The sequence below is a fragment of the Hyla sarda genome, chromosome 4 (assembly GCF_029499605.1).
Source record: "Hyla sarda isolate aHylSar1 chromosome 4, aHylSar1.hap1, whole genome shotgun sequence".
NCBI lineage: Eukaryota > Metazoa > Chordata > Amphibia > Anura > Hylidae > Hyla > Hyla sarda.
This window is the reverse complement of record NC_079192.1, coordinates 419,313,390-419,338,225: the sequence shown is the minus strand read 5'-3', so window position 1 is coordinate 419,338,225 and position 24,836 is coordinate 419,313,390. Positions and strand designations below refer to the sequence as shown.

Here is a 24,836-nt window from a genome sequence, read left to right as displayed (position 1 = left end):
AATACCATCCCTACAGTGATCATGGTGGGGGCAGCATCATGTCTGGGGGAAACCAGGTACTGCCCATCACCTGCCCAATACCATCCCTACAGTGATCATGGTGGGGGCAGCATCATGTCTGGAGGAAACCAGGCACTGCCCATCACCTGCCCAATACCATCCCTACAGTGATCATGGTGGGGGCAGCATCATGTCTGGAGGAAACCAGGCACTGCCCATCACCTGCCCAATACCATCCCTACAGTGATCATGGTGGGGGCAGCATCATGTCTGGAGGAAACCAGGCACTGCCCATCACCTGCCCAATACCATCCCTACAGTGGTCATGGTGGGGGCAGCATCATGTCTGGAGGAAACCAGGCACTTCCCATCACCTGCCCAATACCATCCCTACAGTGATCATGGTGGGGGCAGCATCATGTCTGGGGGAAACCAGGTACTGCCCATCACCTGCCCAATACCATCCCTACAGTGATCATGGTGGGGGCAGCATCATGTCTGGAGGAAACCAGGCACTGCCCATCACCTGCCCAATACCATCCCTACAGTGATCATGGTGGGGGGCAGCATCATGTCTGGGGGAAACCAGGTACTGCCCATCACCTGCCCAATACCATCCCTACAGTGATCATGGTGGGGGCAGCATCATGTATAGAGGAAACCAGGCACTGCCCATCACCTGCCCAATACCATCCCTACAGTGATCATGGTGGGGGCAGCATCATGTCTGGGGGAAACCAGGTACTGCCCATCACCTTCCCAATACCATCCCTACAGTGATCATGGTGGGGGCAGCATCATGTCTGGGGGAAACCAGGCACCGCCCATCACCTGCCCAATACCATCCCTACAGTGATCATGGTGGGGGCAGCATCATGTCTGGGGGAAACCAGGCACCGCCCATCACCTGCCCAATACCATCTCTACAGTGATCATGGTGGGGGCAGCATCATGTCTGGGGGAAACCAGGCACTGCCCATCACCTGCCCAATACCATCCCTACAGTGATCATGGTGGGGGCAGCATCATGTCTGGGGGAAACCAGGCACTGCCCATCACCTGCCCAATACCATCCCTACAGTGATCATGGTGGGGGCAGCATCATGTATAGAGGAAACCAGGCACTGCCCATCACCTGCCCAATACCATCCCTACAGTGATCATGGTGGGGGCAGCATCATGTCTGGGGGAAACCAGGTACTGCCCATCACCTTCCCAATACCATCCCTACAGTGATCATGGTGGGGGCAGCATCATGTCTGGGGGAAACCAGGCACCGCCCATCACCTGCCCAATACCATCTCTACAGTGATCATGGTGGGGGCAGCATCATGTCTGGGGGAAACCAGGCACTGCCCATCACCTGCCCAATACCATCCCTACAGTGATCATGGTGGGGGCAGCATCATGTATAGAGGAAACCAGGTACTGCCCATCACCTGCCCAATACCATCCCTACAGTGATCATGGTGGGGGCAGCATTATGTCATTATATTACTATTATATCAGTGATGTCATGCAGGGGGCGGGGCTGTGACTACCTCTATACATGATAAACAGGCTGGTTATCAGCAGTAATACATAAATAGCTCTTCCTGTAGGATACATTGTGTAGATCTCATGTCTGATCACAATGGAGACAGATTACACAAGTAACACCAGTAATAGGGATTATTTATTTAAGTGGAGTTCCCTTTTAATTTCATAGTTATGATTTTATATTGATAGAATGATCTTGTTTGGCCATCCTGTAGCCATATTGGCTACAGGAGTTAAATTATTCTTCACAGTACAAGAAAGGATTCTCCACGGTTGTCACCTCTGGTCATAGCGCTGTATCCCAGGGTGACTGGAAAATTACTGATCTGTGTCGAAGTTTTAGTAAATTCACAAAACATAAAATCAGATTTCTTCATCATATTTAGCTCTTCACCCTCCTGTCCTGTTTCCTGTCTGGGGATCAGGAGGGCGACAATCACACAAGACGGACCGGAGTCCAGATATACGAGAGCAGGACGACATATCGTCCAGGAACCTTCCATCCAGCGGAAGCTTCCCTCCAGGGGCTCAAGGCACCCTATGTAGATAACGGGCCCACCGGCCCTGTCTACCACCCCATGTAGAAGAAGGGGCCCACCGACCCTGTCTATCACCCCATGTAGATAGTGGGCCCACAGATCCTGTCTACCACCCCATGAAGATGAAGGGGCCCACCGACCCTGTCTACCACCCCATGCAGATGAAGGGGCCCACAGACCCTGTCTACTACCACATGTAGATAGTTGGCCCACAGACCCTGTCTACCGCCCCATGTAGATGAAGGGGCCCACAGATCCTGTCTACCACCCCATGTAGATAGTGGGCCCACAGATCCTGTCTACCACCCCATGTGGATAGTGGGCCCACAGACCCTGTCTACCACCCCATGTGGATAATGGGCCCACAGACCCTGTCTACCACCCCATGTAGATAGTGGGCCCACAGACCCTGTCTACCACCCTATGTAGATAGTGGGCCCACAGATCCTGTCTACCACCCCATGTAGATAAAGGGGCCCACAGGCCATGTCTACCACCTCATGTAGATGAAGGGGCCCACAGACTATGTCTACCACCCCATGTAGATAATCAGCCCACCGACCCTGTCTACCACCCCATGTAGATAATGGGCCCACCGACCCTGTCTACCACCCCATGTACATAATGGGCCCACAGACCCTGTCTACCACCCCATGTAGATAATGGGCCCACCGACCCTGTCTACCACCCCATGTACATAATGGGCCCACAGACCCTGTCTACCACCCTATGTAGATGAAGGCCCTATATACTACCCTATACTATCTTTTATAGGGTAGTAAATAGTGGGCCAGTGTATAATATTAATGATGTCATCACACTAGAATGATGACCTCACTAATCCTCAGCTAGGGGCCCACCAGGCTTCCCTAGGGTGTACGCCAAGATTACAGGAGATTAGCTTGGGGCATAACCCCATAAATCTTGGTATTTGTTATGGCTAAAAGACATTATGCCCTGCCAAAACCATTTCCCTGCCATAGAATTTTGTGACTTATGCTCTAATCACACCAAGAGCTGCATTCACCATTCTGCTGGTTCCCTCTTCTTTACTTGTAAGGCTTTACTAATACTCTTTGCTGCCCCTGGTGTCTCATTGCCTGTATGGCAAGTTCTGATGCATTTTGGGAAATGTAGTATTTCCACCAGGCTCAGTGAAAACAATACTCCATCTGCCAAGATGCAGGACCCCAAGGACAGCCGCGTTCTTATGTTTTACGTTCTAGGTGTAGAATCTATTGGATTATTCTAAATTCTTGTTACAGTTGCCTCAGTTTTCAGGAGACATTTTGGGCTCGTTCAGCAGATAACACAGGATTTTTTCGGTTCTTCGTATTCCAGGAGATACTCGGGGTAGATCTGATGCTTCTCAAACACCACAAAGATGGAGGGATTGGTGACGTTGTCCACGCAGGAGTCATAATACCGCGTGTTAATGCCGGGTCTCTGCGGCGGATGCTTCTCTTGGGGGTTTCCAGTCACGTAGTCTCCCACCAGCACACGAGCCACAAACATTGAGCGCGTCCCGCTGACCGCCGTGCAGTAGGTGTGGGAGTACGAGGCGTCTCGGGCAAAGTAACTTCCTATGGAGAGAATGTGGAAAGGTCAGTAAAGTCAGAAGGAAAATACCAAATATCATAGTGGAAACCAAGGCTGACAGACCATGCTGGGAGTTGTAGTTGTACAATCTTCATTCACTAGTGTTGGCACTGCCCCCTCCGCTCCCAGCATATCTTGTCAGTCCACGGGCTGCGGGACACGGCCACCCAAGTTGTACACAGTAGCGTCAGCATGCAGAGGACACAGGGCGGGTTATCCCGGTAACCAGGATGGATCAGGTCCTGGAGCTGCTGAGCCGGGAGGTAACATCATTCTACTACTACTACTACCCCCATTATACTATACCAGTGCTAGGTGTCATACTACTACTACCCCTATTATACTATACCAGTGCTATGTGTCATACTACTACTACCCCCATTATACTATACCAGTGCTATGTGTCATACTACTACTACTACCCCCATTATACTATACCAGTGCTATGTGTCGTACTACTACTACCCCCATTATACTATACCAGTGCTATGTGTCATACTACTACCCCCATTATACTATACCAGTGCTATGTGTCATACTATTACTACCCCCATTATACTATACCAGTGCTATGTGTCATACTACTACTACCCCCATTATACTATATCAGTACTATGAGTCATACTACTACTACCCCCATTATACTATACCAGTGCTATGTGTCATACTACTACCCCCATTATACTATATCAGTACTATGAGTCATACTACTACCCCCATTATACTATACCAGTGCTATGTGTCATACTACTACTACCCCTATTATACTATACCAGTGCTATGTGTCATACTACTACCCCCATTATACTATACCAGTGCTATGTGTCATACTATTACTACCCCCATTATACTATACCAGTGCTATGTGTCATACTACTACCCCCATTATACTATACCAGTGCTATGTGTCATACTACTACTACCCCCATTATACTATACCAGTGCTATGTGTCATACTACTACTATCCCCATTATACTATACCAGTGCTATGTGTCATACTACTACCCCCATTATACTATACCAGTGCTATGTGTCATACTATTACTACCCCCATTATACTATACCAGTGCTATGTGTCATACTACTACTACCCCCATTATACTATACCAGTGCTATGTGTCATACTACTACTACCCCCATTATACTATACCAGTGCTATGTGTCATACTACTACCCCCATTATTCTATACCAGTGCTATGTGTCATACTACTACCCCCATTATACTATACCAGTGCTATGTGTCATACTACTACCCCCATTATACTATACCAGTGCTATGTGTCATACTACTACTACCCCCATTATACTATACCAGTGCTATGTGTCATACTACTACTACCCACATTATACTATACCAGTGCTATGTGTCATACTACTACTACTACCCCCATTATACTATACCAGTGCTATGTGTCTTACTACTACTACTACCCCCATTATACTATACCAGTGCTATGTGTCATACTACTACTACCCCCATTATACTATACCAGTGCTATGTGTCATACTACTACTACTACCCCCATTATACTATACCAGTGCTATGTGTCATACCACTACTACCCCCATTATACTATACCAGTGCTATGTGTCATACTACTACTACTACCCCCATTATACTATACCAGTGCTATGTGTCATACTACTACTACTACCCCCATTATACTATACCAGTGCTATGTGTCATACTACTACTACCCCCATTATACTATACCAGTGCTATGTGTCATACTACTACTACTACCCCCATTATACTATACCAGTGCTATGTGTCATACTACTACTACCCCCATTATACTATACCAGTGCTATGTGTCATACTACTACTACTACTACCCCCATTATACTATACCAGTGCTATGTGTCATACTACTACTACCCCCATTATACTATACCAGTGCTATGTGTCATACTACTACTACCCCCATTATACTATACCAGTGCTATGTGTCATACTACTACTACCCCCATTATACTATACCAGTGCTATGTGTCATACTACTACTACCCCCATTATACTATACCAGTACTATGTGTCATACTACTACCCCCATTATACTATACCAGTGCTATGTGTCATACTACTACTACCCCCATTATACTATACCAGTGCTATGTGTCATACTACTACTACCCCCATTATACTATACCAGTACTATGTGTCATACTACTACCCCCATTATACTATACCAGTGCTATGTGTCATACTACTACCCCCATTATACTATACCAGTGCTATGTGTCATACTACTACTACCCCCATTATACTATACCAGTACTATGTGTCATACTACTACTACCCCCATTATACTATACCAGTGCTATGTGTCATACTACTACCCCCATTATACTATACCAGTACTATGTGTTACTACTACCCCCATTATACTATACCAGTGCTATGTGTCATACTACTACCCCCATTATACTATACCAGTACTATGTGTTACTACTACTACCCCCATTATACTATACCAGTGCTATGTGTCATACTACTACCCCCATTATACTATACCAGTACTATGTGTTACTACTACCCCCATTATACTATACCAGTGCTATGTGTCATACTACTACCCCCATTATACTATACCAGTACTATGTGTTACTACTACCCCCATTATACTATACCAGTACTATGTGTGTCAGTCGGAACCGCGCTTGTGGATTCCAGATGCTAAGGGAGTTGTGAGCTGAAATAGTTTGTGAACCCCCTGCCTTAGGATATTATGTATTCACATTCGTTAAGGGAACAAAGGCGGCATCTGATTGGCCTCAAGGATCAAAACAAATATCCCTCCAATCAGATCTCCCCTGTACATGTTGCTTCCTACCTTGTCCATAAGCAGTGCCATTGGTGCCACAAAGGTGCCAGTCAAAATTCTGATTGCAGATGTCGTCTATATGTGCCGTATCTGCGCCGTGAAACAGTCGCGTTTCCCTCACGTCTTGTCCCTGATTTACATTTTTCATTTGTTCTTTTTGCCTAAAAAGCAAGAAAAAAATGTTTCAAACCAGAGGCTCAGCTTGTAGTGGAGGGCGATGGGGTCACCATGTTGGCCTGGTCTCCCTTTACTATGAGGAACCCTACAGAGAGCATTACCCATAGTGACCGGGCCACCATGAGCTGGGGCATAACGTTCCGGGGCCACCTCTCCTGATCCTTACTTCGGGCACATACTAGACACTGGTGAACATTAGATCTGACCTACCACTGGAACACCTGCCACAGAGATGGGTTCTGGAGACGCCACAGCTTCTTCACCACATGCCCGCTGACCGTCTTGGTGAAGCTGCTGACAATTTCTGAGAACTCGCTGGATGTGTCGGAGACGGGAACTTTCTGGAAGGGAGAGAAGAAGTTATCACCTCCGGTCACATGTCGTCCGGTCAGCGCTGTAGTCACCGGTCATAGGGACGTTACCTGACAGCCGATCTCCGGCAGGGCCGACGTGTCCCATGTACTTGGGTAGATGTCAGTCTTCAGGGGGGACAGTGGTGACTGCAGGGGGGACTGAGGTGCTGATGATTTTGTACTAAAAGAATAAAAAAGTGTGATGGTAATAAGGTAACAGGGCGCCATCTTGTAACAGATTCAACAACAAGTGAACTATTATATATTATTCATCATTTATCTATCTGTCTTATCTTTCTATTAGCTCCTCTTCTCCTTTGTTCTATACTGTTCGAGGCAGTTACTAAGCAACAGTCGCATAGCCTGATTCCAGAGTAAGATAATCTTTGACAGATAATCTTTGATTGCTCAGATCGCCAGGGTGGTCCCCGTGGTCCCCGACCACAGGGACGGAAGTTTCGTGACGTCACGACTCTGCACCCGTGTGTCATCACGGCCCGCCCCCTCAATGAAAGTCTATGGGAGGGGGCGTGACGGCCGTCACGCCCCCTCCCATAGACTTGCATTGAGGGGGCGGGGCGTGACATCACACAGGGGGCAGAATCGTGACGTCACGGCCGTCACACCCCCTCCCATAGACTTGTATTGAGGGGGCGGGGTGTGACATCACACAGGGGGCAGAATCGTGACGTCACGGCCGTCACACCCCCTCCCATAGACTTGTATTGAGGGGGCGGGGTGTGACATCACACAGGGGGCAGAATCGTGATGTCACGGCTGTCAAGCCCCCTCCCATAGACTTGAATTGAGGGGGCGGAGCGTGACATCACAGGGGGCAGAATCGTGATGTCACGGCCGTCAAGCCCCCTCCCATAGACTTGTATTGAGGGGGCGGGGTGTGACATCACACAGGGGGCAGAATCGTGACGTCACGGCCGTCACACCCCCTCCCATAGACTTGTATTGAGGGGGCGGGGTGTGACATCACACAGGGGGCAGAATCGTGATGTCACGGCTGTCAAGCCCCCTCCCATAGACTTGAATTGAGGGGGCGGAGCGTGACATCACAGGGGGCAGAATCGTGATGTCACGGCCGTCAAGCCCCCTCCCATAGACTTGCATTGAGGGGGCGGGGCGTGACGTCACACGAGTGCGGAGTCAGGACGTCACGATCTTCTGTCCCCGTGGTCGGGAGGAATTAGCCTGAGAACCTCCAGCGCTTCCGGAAGCAGATACAGGAGGGTGCAGCTTGCTATATTCCGGGGGTCCCCAGCGATCGGACATCTCATCCCCGATCCTTTGTATAGGGGATAAGATGTCTAGGGGCGGAGTACCCCTTTAAGTCCATAAAAGTGCTGGTTCTGTTTATTTCCATGCTCTTGTCTTAGTTCCTTGTTTACTTTCTCGCTGTGTTATCCGGACTTTGGTATTTGCAAGTCATAGAGTCCGGTTTAGCATGATTCCCTTCCATATTTTAGTCTAGGGCTAGTGCAGGAATATTACAGTTTAGTTTTCTGGTGTTAGTTTAGAGTTTAGGGGAAGATCCAGGGTAAGATTAGGGAGAGTTAGCTCAGGTCTATGCCTTAGTTCTCACTCCATTATCCTCCATTTGTTTCATTATCCATTCCATTATCTCCAGTCATGTAATGGTTACCTTCTCACTTTGTTATCTTCGCTTTTATGCTTTTCCTTACGAGTGTTGGCTGGACATTCTATTCTGTCCTACTATAAGTCCTGAGGGTATCTGAATATTGAGGGTCAATATAAGAACCCTGGAGAAGTGACTTGTAAAGTGAAGTTTCGATCCCCTATTTATATCTTTACCTTCCCTTCAGTAATTTCACATTTTCAAAGCTCAGATATTTCGGTCTCCTGCGCACGTCCTTCTCCGTTGTATACCGAATGTTCCTCTGCTTCATTTCTGAAAGAAGACAATTCTCAATACAGGACATTAATTCCCAGGACACCCAGGAAAGCTGAGATGGGACAACCCCTTTATTTGAGCAGGTGCCAAAGGTGTTGATGCCATTGACAGAGCATCATGGCCCCTCATGGACCCCACATCCTTTATAACGACATATAAAGCCCCATTATTGACGCCCGTACCTCGAAAGTTGATCTCATAGTGCTGATAGCCAGCAGTGAAAGGAATGACTGCGGTGGGATCAGAGAGATAGATGCTCTCCAGGTCTGAAGACAATATGGTGGAGCTCACTTGTTTTACATTCTAAAAAGAGAAACAATTTTGAAAAATAAGATTTTTTTTATAGCAGGCAATTCTGATTTCTTCCAATAACCCCCCCCCCAAAAAAAAATTTAATGTATCAGTTCCCAACTATATGTGTTTGTAGCATTGGTCTCCTCATACTGGGCTGAGAGACTTCATGCTCCAGGGCCCAGGGGTGGTCGCAGCCCCTGCACCCCCTATAGCTGCACCCCTGAAGATGATTAGGTGCCCCTGCACCCCCTATAGCTGCACCCCTGAAGATGATTAGGTGCCCCTGCACCAACTTACAAATTGCCCATATTGTGTCCAGGTGCCATGTTCATCCTTCCAGTACCAAAGCCACTCAGTGGTCAGGACATATTCCTGCGGCTTCTTGACCGATGAGACGGTGGAGAGGCGACGAACGCGGTGCATGCCAGACCTCATAGTCACAAAATCAATCGATTGAACCCTGCAAATGTGAATGGAGTTGTTTAGTAATGCTACGTTCCCAAAAGTGATGGACTCTTTATTAAGTAAAGACCCCCACGGCAACAACACACCAAGTCTGTTAATTTAAATGGAGTCCCCCTTTAATCCAGTTATATAAATATTGATAGAATTTCACACACGGTTCTGGACAACCTGTACCTGTCAACCTTTGGGTCGCAGTAGCATTTCTCAATCTCCTCCATATTGGGAATATCTTCCCAGTCGGTTCCTTTGTAAATCTGCCAGCGGTACGGCAGGTAGTAATGCATGTCCGGACAACACCCTGTGAATAAAGGAGAACCCTGTGTTATCCATTGTTATCCTAACCCAACCAGGCACTGCCTCCTAATACTCCTTTCCCCCGAGGGGCACTCACCTCCTAACCTGCAGTATTTCCAAAGACTCGAAAGACAGATCTCCGGGATTTTGTCAGGATCCGCTATAAAAAAAAAGACAATAGCTGCAACCATGGGCTGCAAATAGAAACTCTACATCTCCCACAATGCAATCCACCGGAGTAGAACTTTTAATTCTGCTAAAACCAGATGATTGATATTACATAGAGAACGCGCTATACCGAGGCTGAACCAGCCGGGGAGTTAACAGGAATCTGCAACAGAATTACGAAAATATCTCTGGATGTGGGTAACAAGCAGCAATTTGTAAAGATTTTAGAGTACCGTAAATGATATCCGAGCTAAGTACCTTTAAATTTCTCATGAACATCTCCAGGCTCATATATAGCCACAAAATAGGGAATGACTTGCTGATTGTGGGGGGTTTGACCTGTGATCTCGAGAATTGGAACCATGGTCTCCTATTACAATAGAAAAGTAGGTCGCGCATGCGCACCACAGCTCCATTGATTCTCTATGGGACACACCCCAACACTGTACCTGGCTGTTTCTGTGACTCCCATAGAGAATAAATGGAGAGACAATATGTATGCGCCATCTACTGCTCTATTCTAACTACAGACTGTGGTCCCCAATTCCACAATCACAGGTCGGGTCCCCCACAATCTTATTCCCTATCTTATGGAAAAACCTCTTTTAATTTCTTATCATCCAATCGAAACTTACATTGCAGTTGAGCAGATTTAGGCACAAGTTAAACCCGGTCAGTAGAAACATACTGGTAATCTCTCAGTTGAGGAGCCTATGGAATTGAGATCCTTACGGCACAACCATGATATTATTGCCATCGTTGTTATGTAGCGTTCTATGTATCTCAAAGAAGTGAGGTCACAATGAGCGAAGAGCTCGACCTAATACCGACTGCTCATATCCTTCTTCTCTGACAGAAGACTGAGATTGTATTACAGATCTATCTATAGGACAACTTTCCAACAGAAATAGATCTGGTGGTTCCAGTATTTTACATACTACTGAGGTCAAATAACCCACCTAGTGGCTTTAGTCGACAAACTCTACTGTCACCTCTCAAACATTCTAGATCTTTTCAGCCTGATCCCCTGGATTTTCTCTCGAATCTAAAAAGTTTGTCCTCTAAATGATGTTTTTAGTTTTCAGTTTCAGTTTGAATCAAAAATTCCCCAATTGCCCTGAAAAGTTATGTTAAGGTTAGGGTTTGTAGGGATAGGGTCCCCAACCTAACCATAACCCCTGACTTTTCTTCTGACCCACCATTTTGAGCAATTTGCTTGAAACGAATCTCAAAAGTTCTGGATTTTCTGAAATGTTAAGGAAATTCTAAACACATTTAACTTGTTCCCATTCGATTCACTCATCTCTGCATGAAAAGGACTTGTTAGGAGAATGAGTATTATGTACAGACGAAGGGTACCGCAATGGTGTCCAATGTTGCTCCTCCATATGCTAGTGCGTATATGATTGCATTTGAATATTATATCTAGACCTGTCCATTATTTCAACAATCTGCTATAATCTAGTGCATTTTTGGGGGGCACAGAGGACTCATCACAGTGTACCACTCAACAGGATATATCCCAAACTGACTTTGGAAAAATATGAGCCTGGATATGTTCATGGGAAAATAACACATCATTGGCTTGACTATGATTTGGTTGTGTTGTGAATTGACTATTGGTTTGCTGAGTGCTGTTCCCACATTTCGTTACGAGTTTCCACCTGTGAAAGCTAGAAACCAGTCAGATAGCTCTACTGCTGGATCCTAGGGCACCCATGTACTCACGTCTCTTTGGTGGCAGGTAAACGGCTCCAGTCACAGATGTTCTCTCTGCCTGATGACCTATATGTGAAGGGTTAATAGTCAAAAAATCTCCTAGATCCTTTTTCATAAAGTCATATATGTCTTTAGTCTCCACCTTTGGTGTTGGTTTTATGCTGGCTTGGGGCTTACCAGAAGAGGGGGCAGGTGGATCCTGTGACTGGACATTGGACTGGACTGGTTTTACCCCTTGAACAGATGGACCTTCTGTACTAGAATTAACCAGTCTACTAGAAAATGGTGACTGAATTTTGGAAGAATCAGCCATTCTTGGACCGGGTGTTGATGGAGCACTGGAAGTACTTGCTGCAGGGGAGGATGCCGGTTTGATGGTGATGACAACTGGTTGAGGTCTGTATGAGTAAGCAAAGGGGGGGTTGACTGGTTTCTCTTGAGGTACAGATGGACTTTTTGTAGGAGAATCTGTTAAAGTGCTTGATGCTGTAGTTGGCACTGGAGAAGCTAAAAGGTTCACCACTGTCGAGGGCACTGCCTTAACAGAATCTGCAACCAATGGACCCTTCACAGGAAGATGAACTGGTTTGCTTGGTCTGGCAACAGCTGTTGGTGAAGCATTGACTGATCCTATAGTGGTCAATGGTGTAATGGTCGGTGTTGGCTGAGGGGCAGATGAGGTAGAAGATGATAAGAAGTGCCCGGCTGGGTTTCCTGTGAGGGACATCATCAAATTACTATGGGTAACAAACATATTTCACAGTGGTAGATACTCGAGTGGTGCGGAGATAATACACACTATGGAGGGCCGTACCTGATTGAGCAGAAGACACCTTAGGAGCAGTCACTGGGTGGGATGTATACATAGGGGGAGTTGGTGGGTGTGTCCCTGATGACATCATGGGCTGCATATAGGAAGAATATTTTGCCGCCATTTCAAGCAATGAAGCTCCTCGGTCTTCAGACTTTGCCGTCTTAGAAATAAACCAATCGTTCTTTATACGACATTCATCATCGCCACAAAGATGACTCTCCCTGTTCTTCGACAATGAGCGGCTGTCTGATTTCTCGTAGCCATAAAACCCTAAAAATGGATAAAATGGAGGCGGCCATTATACTCGGGCCCTTAATATACAGGCTGGGTGTCAGCAGTAATGGACTCCTGACTGTATTATGGTATTGTTGTACCTATAATACCACTATATATAATGTTTCCTCAGTATATACTTATCCCACACCTGCTGCTCCTTGACTCTGGCTTCTCGTTCCATCCTGAGGATTCCTCATCTCTCTGTTCCGGGGTCTTCCTCCTCTTCCTCTCTGGGCTCCATTCTGCCCCTTCTCCTGGTCCTTCCTGTTCTCTGCCTTCAGTGTCTGGAGACGTTCATTGTGTTTCACTGTACAAATCATCTGAAAGTTCTGAATAGACTCCAAAGACATACCACAGCGAGTGAGTAAGAGATCAGAACCGAACTCCAGAAGGTGGTGAGAATGTTTACAGGCGCGACGGTTACATTCTCCTCGTGTAAAGTAACCGCAAATGTGAAGCCGCGAACAATCCTTCCCGAGATCACATGATTCCTTAAAATACTCCCAACAAACCTGTACAACACAACAAAAAGTTATAATTACATATATAGATGGCAGTATTATAGTAGTTATATTCTTGGATATAGGGAGCAGTATTATAGTAGTTATATTCTTGTATATAGGAGCAGTATTATAGTAGTTATATTCTTGTATATAGGAGGCAGTATTATAGTAGTTATATTCTTGTATATAGGAGCAGTATTATAGTAGTTATATTCTTGTATATAGGAGCAGTATTATAGTAGTTATATTCTTGTATATAGATGGCAGTATTATAGTAGTTATATTCTTGTATATAGGAGCAGTATTATAGTAGTTATATTCTTGTATATAGGAGGCAGTATTATAGTAGTTATATTCTTGTATATAGGAGGCAGTATTATAGTAGTTATATTCTTGTATATAGGAGCAGTATTATAGTAGTTATATTCTTGTATATAGGAGCAGTATTATAGTAGTTATATTCTTGTATATAGGAGCAGTATTATAGTAGTTATATTCTTGTATATAGGAGCAGTATTATAGTAGTTATATTCTTGTATATAGGAGCAGTATTATAGTAGTTATATTCTTGTATATAGGACCAGTATTATAGTAGTTATATTCTTGTATATAGGACCAGTATTATAGTAGTTATATTCTTGTATATAGGACCAGTATTATAGTAGTTATATTCTTGTATATAGGAGCAGTATTATAGTAGTTATATTCTTGTATATAGGAGCAGTATTATAGTAGTTATATTCTTGTATATAGGAGCAGTATTATAGTAGATATATTCTTGTATATAGGGGCAGTATTATAGTAGTTATATTATTGTATATAGGAGCAGTATTATAGTAGTTATATTCTTGTATATAGGAGCAGTATTATAGTAGTTATATTCTTGTATATAGGAGGCAGTATTATAGTAGTTATATTCTTGTATATAGGAGCAGTATTATAGTAGTTATATTCTTGTATATAGGAGCAGTATTATAGTAGTTATATTCTTGTATATAGGAGCAGTGTTATAGTAGTTATATTATTGTATATAGGAGCAGTATTATAGTAGTTATATTCTTGTATATAGGAGCAGTATTATAGTAGTTATATTCTTGTATATAGGAGGCAGTATTATAGTAGTTATATTCTTGTATATAGGAGCAGTATTATAGTAGTTATATTCTTGTATATAGGAGCAGTGTTATAGTAGTTATATTATTGTATATAGGAGCAGTATTATAGTAGTTATATTCTTGTATATAGGAGCAGTATTATAGTAGTTATATTCTTGTATATAGGAGGCAGTATTATAGTAGTTATATCCAAGTGAAGAGAGGTGAGTGGCACCAGTGACTAGACTCCGTAAGTAACAACCATATAAGAACAATTCGTGGAGGTAAAATCTTGGAGCTTCAGGTATAAGTGATACCTGGGGGTGCAGGTATAAATTTAATAGTCCATAAATATGACGAAAAGGAAGAAAAATAGAGACACCGCACTCACCCACTGTATGTACTTTAAGATGTGGATTTATTCAGATCATAGAAGATGGATCCATGAGGTGGAGGACATGGAGGGGGATGAACGCCAGGACTAGTTTCGCGCCGTACTAGTCCTGGCGTTCATCCCCCTCCATGTCCTCCACCTCATGGATCCATCTTCTATGATCTGAATAAATCCACATCTTCAAGTACATACAGTGGGTGAGTGCGGTATCTCTATTTTTCTTCTTTTTCGTCATATTTATAGTAGTTATATTCTTGTATATAGGAGCAGTATTATAGGAGTAATATTCTTGTATATAGGAGCAGTATTATAGTAGTTATATTCTTGTATATAGGAGCAGTATTATAGTAGGTATATTCCTGTATATAGGGGCAGTATTATAGGAGTAATATTCTTGTATATAGGAGCAGTATTATAGTAGTTATATTCTTGTATATAGGAGCAGTATTATAGTAGGTATATTCCTGTATATAGGGGCAGTATTATAGGAGTAATATTCTTGTATATAGGAGCAGTATTATAGTAGTTATATTCTTGTATATAGGAGCAGTATTATAGTAGTTATATTCTTGTATATAGGAGCAGTATTATAGGAGTAATATTCTTGTATATAGGAGCAGTATTATAGTAGTTATATTCTTGTATATAGGAGCAGTATTATAGTAGTTATATTCTTGTATATAGGAGCAGTATTATAGTAGATATATTCCTGTATATAGGAGCAGTATTATAGTAATTATGTTCTTGTATATAGGAGCAGTATTATAGTAGATATATTCTTGTATATAGGAGCAGTATTATAGTAGTTATATTCTTGTATATAGGAGCAGTATTATAGTAGTTATATTCTTGTATATAGGAGCAGTATTATAGTAGATATATTCTTGTATATAGGAGCAGTATTATAGTAGTTATATTCTTGTATATAGGAGCAGTATTATAGTAATTATGTTCTTGTATATAGGAGCAGTATTATAGTAGTTATATTCTTGTATATAGGAGCAGTATTATAGTAGTTATATTCTTGTATATAGGAGCAGTATTATAGTAGTTATATTCTTGTATATAGGAGCAGTATTATAGTAGTTATATTGTCTGAAAATAGAAATAAACATATCGCAGTCACCCAATGTGGTTGCGTGGTGAATTAGGGTTTTATTCCAAGATATTAATCGTGACGGTAGAAGGCATGTGGCATGGAGGAGTGAAAAAGGCTAGCGACCGGTTTCATGCCGGGAGGCGCTTTCTCTGGTTTGTGGATGTCAGACGTGCACAACCACGTTCCGTGTAAAAAGATCGCTGATGTTCCCAAAATCTTACTTCGAGAGGTCTTATTGTAGAACCAGTATAAAACCGTTCGCACGGACACATTTTAATCTGCCCAACATTTTCATCCCTATTGAATTTGAGATCGATCTTTACAAAAGTATTAGAAAAATGAAGCTGTACCGTTTTTTCAATAACAAAAAAAAAGAGTGAAACTTCAGGAAAGAAAAACAGTTTCCCTAAGAAAAAAAAGAAAAAATAGGAAAATAGCGATTTATTTAGTATTTTTTATTTATTTTTTTGTAGAAAATACTTCCAAAGAAATTAACTGGGAAGGAGTAGCTCTGTAGCTCTCCTTTTTAATTGTGACAGAGGAAGATGAGTTCCCCACCGAAGAAGATAAAGCACAGTTTAAAAAGGAATTTTTTAAAGGGGCATTCCGCCCCTAGACATCTTATCCCCTATCCAAAGGATAGGGATAAGATGTCAGATCGCCGCGGTCCCGCTGCTGGGTTCGCTCTGCAGGTAATGACTGGCGATACAGGGGACGGAGCAGCGTGACGTCATGGCGCCGCCCCTCGTGTCATCACGGCCCGTCCCCTTAATGCAAGTCTATGGGAGGAGGCGTGATGACCGCCACGCCCCTCCCATAGACTTGTATTGAAAGGGGCGGGCTGTGACCTCACGAGGGGCGGAGCCGTGATGTAACGATGCTCCGGTCCCTGTATCGCCCATCATTACGTGCAGAGCGAACTCGCTCTGTGCTGTAATGATAGCGCGGTGCCACAGCGGGGATCCCAGGGGTCCCCAGCAGCGGGACCGCGGCGATCTGACATCTTATCCCTATCCTTTGGATAGGGGATAAGATGTCTAGGGGCGGAATACCCCTTTAAGGGACGAGTGAAATCCACCTTTAACCCTCCCATACAACATAGAAGTACTAAAACAAACAAAAAGCCTTAAAGGGGTATTCCAGGATTGTTTTTAAAATAAATATATATATATATATATATATATATATATATATATATATATATAATCAACTGGCTACAGAAAGTTAAATAGATTTGTAAATTACCGTATTTTTCGCCGTATAAGACGCACTTTTTCTTCCCCAAAACTGGGGGGAAAAAGTCGGTGCGTCTTATACGGCGAATACACACCTATCGCGGCGGTCCCTGCGGCCATCAACGGCCGGGACCCGCCGCTAATACAGGACATCACCGATCGTGGTGATGCCCTGTATTAACCCTTCAGACACGGCGATCAAAGCTGACCGCCGCGTCTGAACAGAAAGTGACACTAACCCGGCTGTTCGGGACCGCCGCGATTTCACCGGGTTAGTGCTTACAGGACACCGGGAGGGACCTTACCTGCCTCCTCGGTGTCTTCTCCGTTCAGGGATCCCCTGTATGGCCGGCGCTCTCCTTCCTCATCATCACGTCATCGCGTACGTGCGTCGGCGTGCGTAACGACGTGATGGCGGCGACGGAGAGCGAGGATACCCGGCCGGCAGCAGAGACGTTCCGGGGCGACGGGGACACGTGAGTATTACCTCCTATGCAGTGGTCTTCAATCTGCGGACCTCCAGATGTTGCAAAACTACAACTCCCAGCATGCCTGGACAGCCAACGGCTGTCCGGGCATGCTGGTAGTTGTAGTTTTGCAACATCTGGAGGTCCGCAGGTTGAAGACCACTATTGGGTTCAAAATCTTTATTTTTTTAGATTTTGCACCAATAAATTGGGTGCGTCTTATACGCTGGTGCGTCCTATAGGGCGAAAAATACGGTACTTCTATTAAAATATATGAATCCCTCCAATAATTATCAGCTGCTGAAGTTGAGTTGTTCTTTTCTGTCTGGCAACAGTGCTCTCTGCTGACATCTCTGCTTGTCTCGGGAACTGCACAGAGTAGAAGAGGTTTGCTATGGGGATTTGCTTCTACTCTGGACAGTTCCCGAAACAGGTGTCATCAGAGAGCACTTAAGACAGAAAAGAACAACTCAACTTCAGCAGCTCATAAGTACAGAAAGGATTAATTTTTTTTAATAGAAGTAATTTACAAATCTGTTTAATTTCTAGAGCCAATTAATATACAAAAAAAAGTTTTTTCCTGGATAACCCCTTTAATTTATCCCAAATCAGCACCTAATTTATCCAGACAGGAAAAACAAGCCTTGAAAAAAACTACAAGAAAGAAGTGATCGGGTGATAAAAAAAAAAAAAAAAAAAAGCAGATAAAGGTAAAAAAACTAGTCATTATGATGAAAGTATTTTACATTCAGGAGGCAACTAGTCATTATGATGAAAGTATTTTACATTCAGGAGGCAACCAGACAGGATTGGATTTTTGAAGAAAAAAGATGCAGAAAAACTATTACCACTATATCCCATCAGTCCGAAATGGTATTTTTTTTACCAAAGACGCACAAAAATGCGGAACGGCCCCCAGGGAGGCAGATAGTTGCCGGAATGGGAGGAGTTACAGAACCATTATCCCAATATGTGGAATGGTTATTGAATCAATTGTTGACAGGAATAAAATCATATGTAAGAGACACAGATCATCTTCTTCTGTCCCTTGAGACATTGGAATGGAAGGACTCCTACATCTTGACATTAATCGATGTTGAGAATTTGTATCCGAGAATCCCGCAGGAAACAGGGGTACAAGCAGTAAAAATGTTTTTGGAAAATGCCAATAAAGATGAAAAATTTACGTCTTTTGTCTGCGATGCCTTGCAACTTATTTTACAGAATAACTGCTTCACATTCCCAAAAAAGTGGTCTGCCCAGTGCACTGGGACGGCCATGGGGACGCCCATGGCATGTTCTTTCGCTAATATTTTTCTAGCCATATTTGAGAGCATCTATATATTTTTTATGAAAAAAAAACCCCATTCTCTGCCTGTATATCGTCCAACAGTATTGATACGTGGATGACATTCTAATTATTTGGAACAGTACAGAAAAAAACTTTGAAGATTTTGTGGAATACCTTAGCCAAAATAACAATGAACATGAAATTTACTTGAAAATGGCCAATTTTTTTCCAAAAGATTATCGTAAACCTACTGCCTCTAGTAATCTGCTCCATCATGACAGCTTTCACTCACATCATACAAAAAAAGGCTCTCCCTTAGGCAATTTCTACGACTTAAACGTTTATTAAAAAGATGCTGATTTGGAAATACAAGCTAATGAATGAATCCAACGCTTTCATCTAAGAGGCTATCCTGAGAAAGAACTGTATGCGGCACTTGAAAAAATTAGAAAAATTTCAAGACATGAATTGATTACAAAAAACTACAAGCGCAAGAGACAAAATGGAGCAAGAAGGAAAGACGGCCCACGTTTCATTTTTTCTTTCCAATACAACTCTATGGCGGATACAGTGAAATGGATAATCAAGAACAATTGGTTCATTTTAGAAAATGATCCATTTTTCGAAGATGCGGCAATAGAAAAACCCATGACATCTTTTTAGAAGAAGTAAGAGCATTAGCAACCGGCTCCGGAAGGTTAAACAGATTTGTAAATTAACTTCTATTAAAAAATCTTAATCCTTTCAATAATTATCAGCTGCTGAAGTTGAGTTGTTTTCTGTTTGGCAACAGTGCTCTCTGCTGACATCTCTGCATGTCTCGGGAACTGAGTAGAAGAGGTTTGCTATGGGGATTTAATTCTAAACTGGGCTGTTCCCGAGACACGTGTCATCAGAGAGCACTTAGACAGAAAAGAACAACTCGACTTTATCAGCTCATGAATACTGAAAGGATTAAGATTTATTTTTATAGAAGTTATTTACAAATCTTGGTATACTTGTATATACTGTTATTTACAAATCTGTTTAACTTTCTGGAGCCAGTTGATATATATAAAAAAAGTTTTTTCCTGGATAACCCCTTTAAGTCAACGGCGGTGCTAGGACATAGACCAAATAGCCATTCAATAAATAGAAAGAATCCAAAGCACAAGAAATATCCAGCACTCACCATGCGGTAGGCGATTCGATGCTCCTCAAACGGGAAACCGGGGATACAGGCTGTAGAAATGTGTGCGCTCAGAGGCGAAAAACCGGTAGTTTTCGCGCAGACAAGCGCTTCTTCCGGCCCCCAGGCCGGAAGAAGCGCTTGTCTGCGCGAAAACTACCGGTTGTTTGCCTCTAAGCGCACACATTTCTGCAGCCCGGTTTCCCGTTTGAGGAGCATCCAGTCGCCTACCGCATGGTGAGTGCAGGAGATTTCTTGTGCTTTGGATTCTTTCTAATCATTGGTACGTAGTACTCGCCCTTTTGAAAATAAAAGAAGATGAAAGAAAACGCACCCGGCATTGACCGACACAAAACACTTCTTCGTTGCGAGGAAAGATGGATCATGCGCACAAGAGCCATGAACGGACTAGGTCAAAATGACCGACAAGATCTTAGTGTTTTATATGAACTTTTTTCCTTTTTTTATTATTTTTTATTTTTTTTCTCCTCTTCCCCCCCCCCCCCCCCCCGTTTTTCCTTTTTTTCTATTTTCGTATTCCCCCTTCTCCTTCTCTCCAACCCGATTTTTATTTTCTTTCTCCCCAACCCGATTTTCGAGTTTTGCTATTTCGATAATATGTGTGTTGCAGTTTACCTTACACATATAGGTTACGTCATCGAACGCCGAGACTAGAAAATCCTGCCCCTTCCTCCCAGCTGACATCCACAAACCAGAGAAAGCGCCTCGCGGCGCGAAACCGGTCGCTTGCCTTCTTCACTCCTCCATGCCACATGCCTTCTACCGTCACGATTAATATCTTGGAATAAAATCATAATTCACCACGCAACCGCAGTGGGTGAGTGTGATATCTTTATTTCCATTTTTGGACAATATAGGAATATTTTTTTGTATATTATCTGCACCCCCAGAGTCTCCCTGCTAGCTCGGCGCATAGGTTTTGGACTGACATTCACCGCAGTGCCACTTTATTATCTACTTTTCCTACTTTATAGTAGTTATATTGTCAAGTGTTGCCATAGATTCACAATTGTAAATTGTATTGTAGCTCCGGTTGTGTGTTTAGGGTTATTGTCCTGCTATAAAAGATGAACCTCTGGCATAGTCTCAAGTATTTTGCAGACTGTATTAGATTTACAAGGATTACTCTGTATCTGGATCCATCCAAAAAATTCTGACCAGTTTTCCAGTGTTGGGTTATGATGCTACCGCCACCATGTGTCACGGTGGGGATGGTGTGCTCATGGTGATGGGCAGTGTTGGGTTATGATGCTCCCACCATGTATCACTGTGGGGATGGTGTACTCAGGGTGATGGGCAGTGTTGGGTTATGATGCTCCCACCATGTGTCACTGTGGGGATGGTGTACTCAGGGTGATGGGCAGTGTTGGGTTATGATGCTCCCACCATGTATCACTGTGGGGATGGTGTACTCAGGGTGATGGGCAGTGTTGGGTTATGATGCTGCCGCCACCATGTGTCACTGTGGGGATGGTGTGCTCATGGTGATGGGCAGTGTTGGGTTATGATGCTACTGCCACCATGTGTCACTGTGGGGATGGTGTACTCAGGGTGATGGGCAGTGTTGGGTTATGATGCTCCCACCATGTATCACTGTGGGGATGGTGTACTCAGGGTGATGGGCAGTGTTGGGTTATGATGCTGCCGCCACCATGTGTCACTGTGGGGATGGTGTGCTCATGGTGATGAGCAGTGTTGGGTTATGATGCTACTGCCACCATGTGTCACTGTGGGGATGGTGTACTCAGGGTGATGGGCAGTGTTGGGTTATGATGCTACTGCCACCATGTGTCACTGTGGGGATGGTGTGCTCATGGTGATGAGCAGTGTTGGGTTATGATGCTACTGCCACCATGTATCACTGTGGGGATGGTGTACTCAGGGTGATGGGCAGTGTTGGGTTATGATGCTCCCACCATGTATCACTGTGGGGATGGTGTGCTCAGGGTGATGGGCAGTGTTGGGTTATGATGCTGCCGCCACCATGTGTCACTGTGGGGATGGTGTGCTCAGGGTGATGGGCAGTGTTGGGTTATGATGCTACCGCCACCATGTGTCACTGTGGGGATGGTATGCTCATGGTAATGGGCAGTGTTGGGTTATGATGCTGCCGCCACACATGTGTCACTGTGGGGATGGTGTGCTCAGGGTGATGGGTGGTGTTGGGTTATGATGCTACTGCCACCATGTGTCACTGTGGGGATGGGTGTGCTCAGGGTGATGGGCAGTGTTGGGTTATGATGCTACCGCCACCATGTGTCACTGTTGGGGATGGTGTACTCATGGTGATGGGCAGTGTTGGGTTATGATGCTACTGCCACCATGTGTCACTGTGGGGGATGGTGTGCTCAGGGTGATGGGTGGTGTTGGGTTATGATGCTCCCACCATGTATCACTGTGGGGATGGTGTGCTCAGGGTGATGGACAGTGTTGGGTTATGATGCTCCCACCATGCATCACTGTGGGGATGGTGTGCTCAGGGTGATGGGCGGTGTTGGGGTTATGATGCTACCGCACCATGTGTCACTGTGAGGATGGTATGCTCAGGGTGATGGGCAGTGTTGGGTTATGATGCTCCCACCATGTATCACTGTGGGTATGGTGTGCTCAGGGGTGATGGGCAGTGTTGGGTTATGATGCTACCGCCACCATGTGTCACTGTGGGGATGGTGTACTCAGGGTGATGGGCAGTGTTGGGTTATGATGCTGCCGCCACCATGTGTCACTGTGGGGATGGTGTACTGAGGGTGATGGGGCAGTGTTGGGTTATGATGCTCCCACCATGTATCACTGTGGGGATGGTGTGCTCAAGGTGATGGGCAGTGTTGGGTTATGATGCTGCCGCCACCTTGTGTCACTGTGGGGATGGTGTACTCAGGGTGATGGGCAGTGTTGGGTTATGATGCTGCCGCCACCTTGTGTCACTGTGGGGATGGTGTACTCAGGGTGATGGGCAGTGTTGGGTTATGATGCTGCCGCCACCTTGTGTCACTGTGGGGATGGTGTACTCAGGGTGATGGGCAGTGTTGGGTTATGATGCTGCCGCCACCATGTGTCACTGTGGGGATGGTGTACTCAGGGTGATGGGCAGTGTTGGGTTATGATGCTCCCACCATGTGTCACTGTGGGGATGGTGTACTCAGGGTGATGGGCAGTGTTGGGTTATGATGCTGCCGCCACCATGTGTCACTGTGGGGATGGTGTACTCAGGGTGATGGGCAGTGTTGGGTTATGATGCTGCCGCCACCATGTATCACTGTGGGGATGGTGTGCTCAGGGTGATGGGCAGTGTTGGGTTATGATGCTCCCACCATGGTGTCACTGTGGGGATGGTGTGCTCAGGGTGATGGGCAGTGTTGGGTTATGATGCTGCCGCCACCATGTGTCACTGTGGGGGCAATGTTGGGTTCCCTCCACACATCTGACCAGAGCCCCGTTTCCCCGTTTGCTGTGGTCATTTTCTTTTGTCCACTCTTCCATAAAGGCCAGCTTTGTGATGACTAACAGTTGTGTTATGGACAGATTATTTCTCCTCAGCCATTGATCTCCAGCTCCTTCGGAGTTACCATGGGCCTCTTGGTTGCTTCTCTGATCATTTTCTTTTTGCACAGTTTTGGTGGACGGTCTTGTCTTGGAATGGTTGCGGTTGCGCCATATTCTTTTTATGTTCTGATGATGGATTTTATGGTTCTCCATGAGAAGCTCAGAGCTTGAGATATTTCTTACTTCTCCACAATTTTATCCCTGACCTGTTTGGTGAGCTCCATGGTCTTCATGCTTCTGTTTGTTCAGTAATGCTCTCTAACAAACTCTGAGGCCTTCACTGAGTAGGTATATTTGTAATGGAGATTAAATTTCAGGCATCAGGACCCTTTTTACTAATTATATAACTTTGTTAGGGGTCTCAGGGGTTTCACAGTACAGGGGGGGAATACATATACACTTCACATTTTTTTAGATTTTTATGTTGTAAATAAAAATGATTGACTATTGTGTAGTTTTCCAATGTAAAATTCCAATGGAATCCATGTGGATCTGTGATGGATACTTATGTTTATGTTACATTCTCCCCGTTGTCCGGTTCTCACCTCAGGCAGCAGTTGGTTGTCGTTCTGGAGCAGGAGAACCTTTATCTCATCCTCATTCAGTCCACTGATCTCATTGGCCTTCAAGACCTTCTGGTTCTGATCTGAGAAAATATCATGGGAGAACGGGCACCGGGGCCTGAAACAGAAGGAACGTGTGATACAGTCTGCTGAGTCAATGTATCTAATCTTATCATGTGTCCTACTATCTGCTTGGCTGCTGTATTTATTCTTATTGACTGCTGACCTCCACTAGCTATTCTGGGAAACGAAATCGGCAAAATATTTACACCGCCTGTATGTGTACGTGATTATGATGAAGAGGAGGACACATGAGGACTGAGAGAGGAGGACACATGAGGACTGAGAGAGGAGGACACATGAGGACTGAGAGAGGAGGACACATGAGGACTGAGAGAGGAGGACACATGAGGACTGAGAGAGGAGGAGGACACATGAGGACTGAGAGAGGAGGAGGACACATGAGGACT

General features: G+C 44.6%; 1 protein-coding gene across 2 annotated transcripts; it reads right to left on the bottom strand.

Annotated features, from left to right (window-relative positions):
- Positions 1-1,483: 1,483 nt before the first annotated feature.
- Positions 1,484-24,484, bottom strand: LOC130267773 (zinc finger CCCH-type antiviral protein 1-like; the record flags this gene model as incomplete). Of its 2 annotated transcripts, none has more annotated exon segments than XM_056517949.1 (13): positions 1,484-3,661; positions 6,514-6,665; positions 6,892-7,022; positions 7,104-7,215; positions 8,859-8,955; positions 9,141-9,261; positions 9,550-9,712; positions 9,892-10,015; positions 10,109-10,171; positions 11,908-12,612; positions 12,713-12,982; positions 13,137-13,500; positions 24,349-24,484. In XM_056517949.1, coding segments are annotated over 13 exon segments (2,722 nt in total), but the record flags the coding sequence as incomplete, so codon positions are not given.
- Between the last annotated feature and the right edge of the window lie 352 nt (positions 24,485-24,836).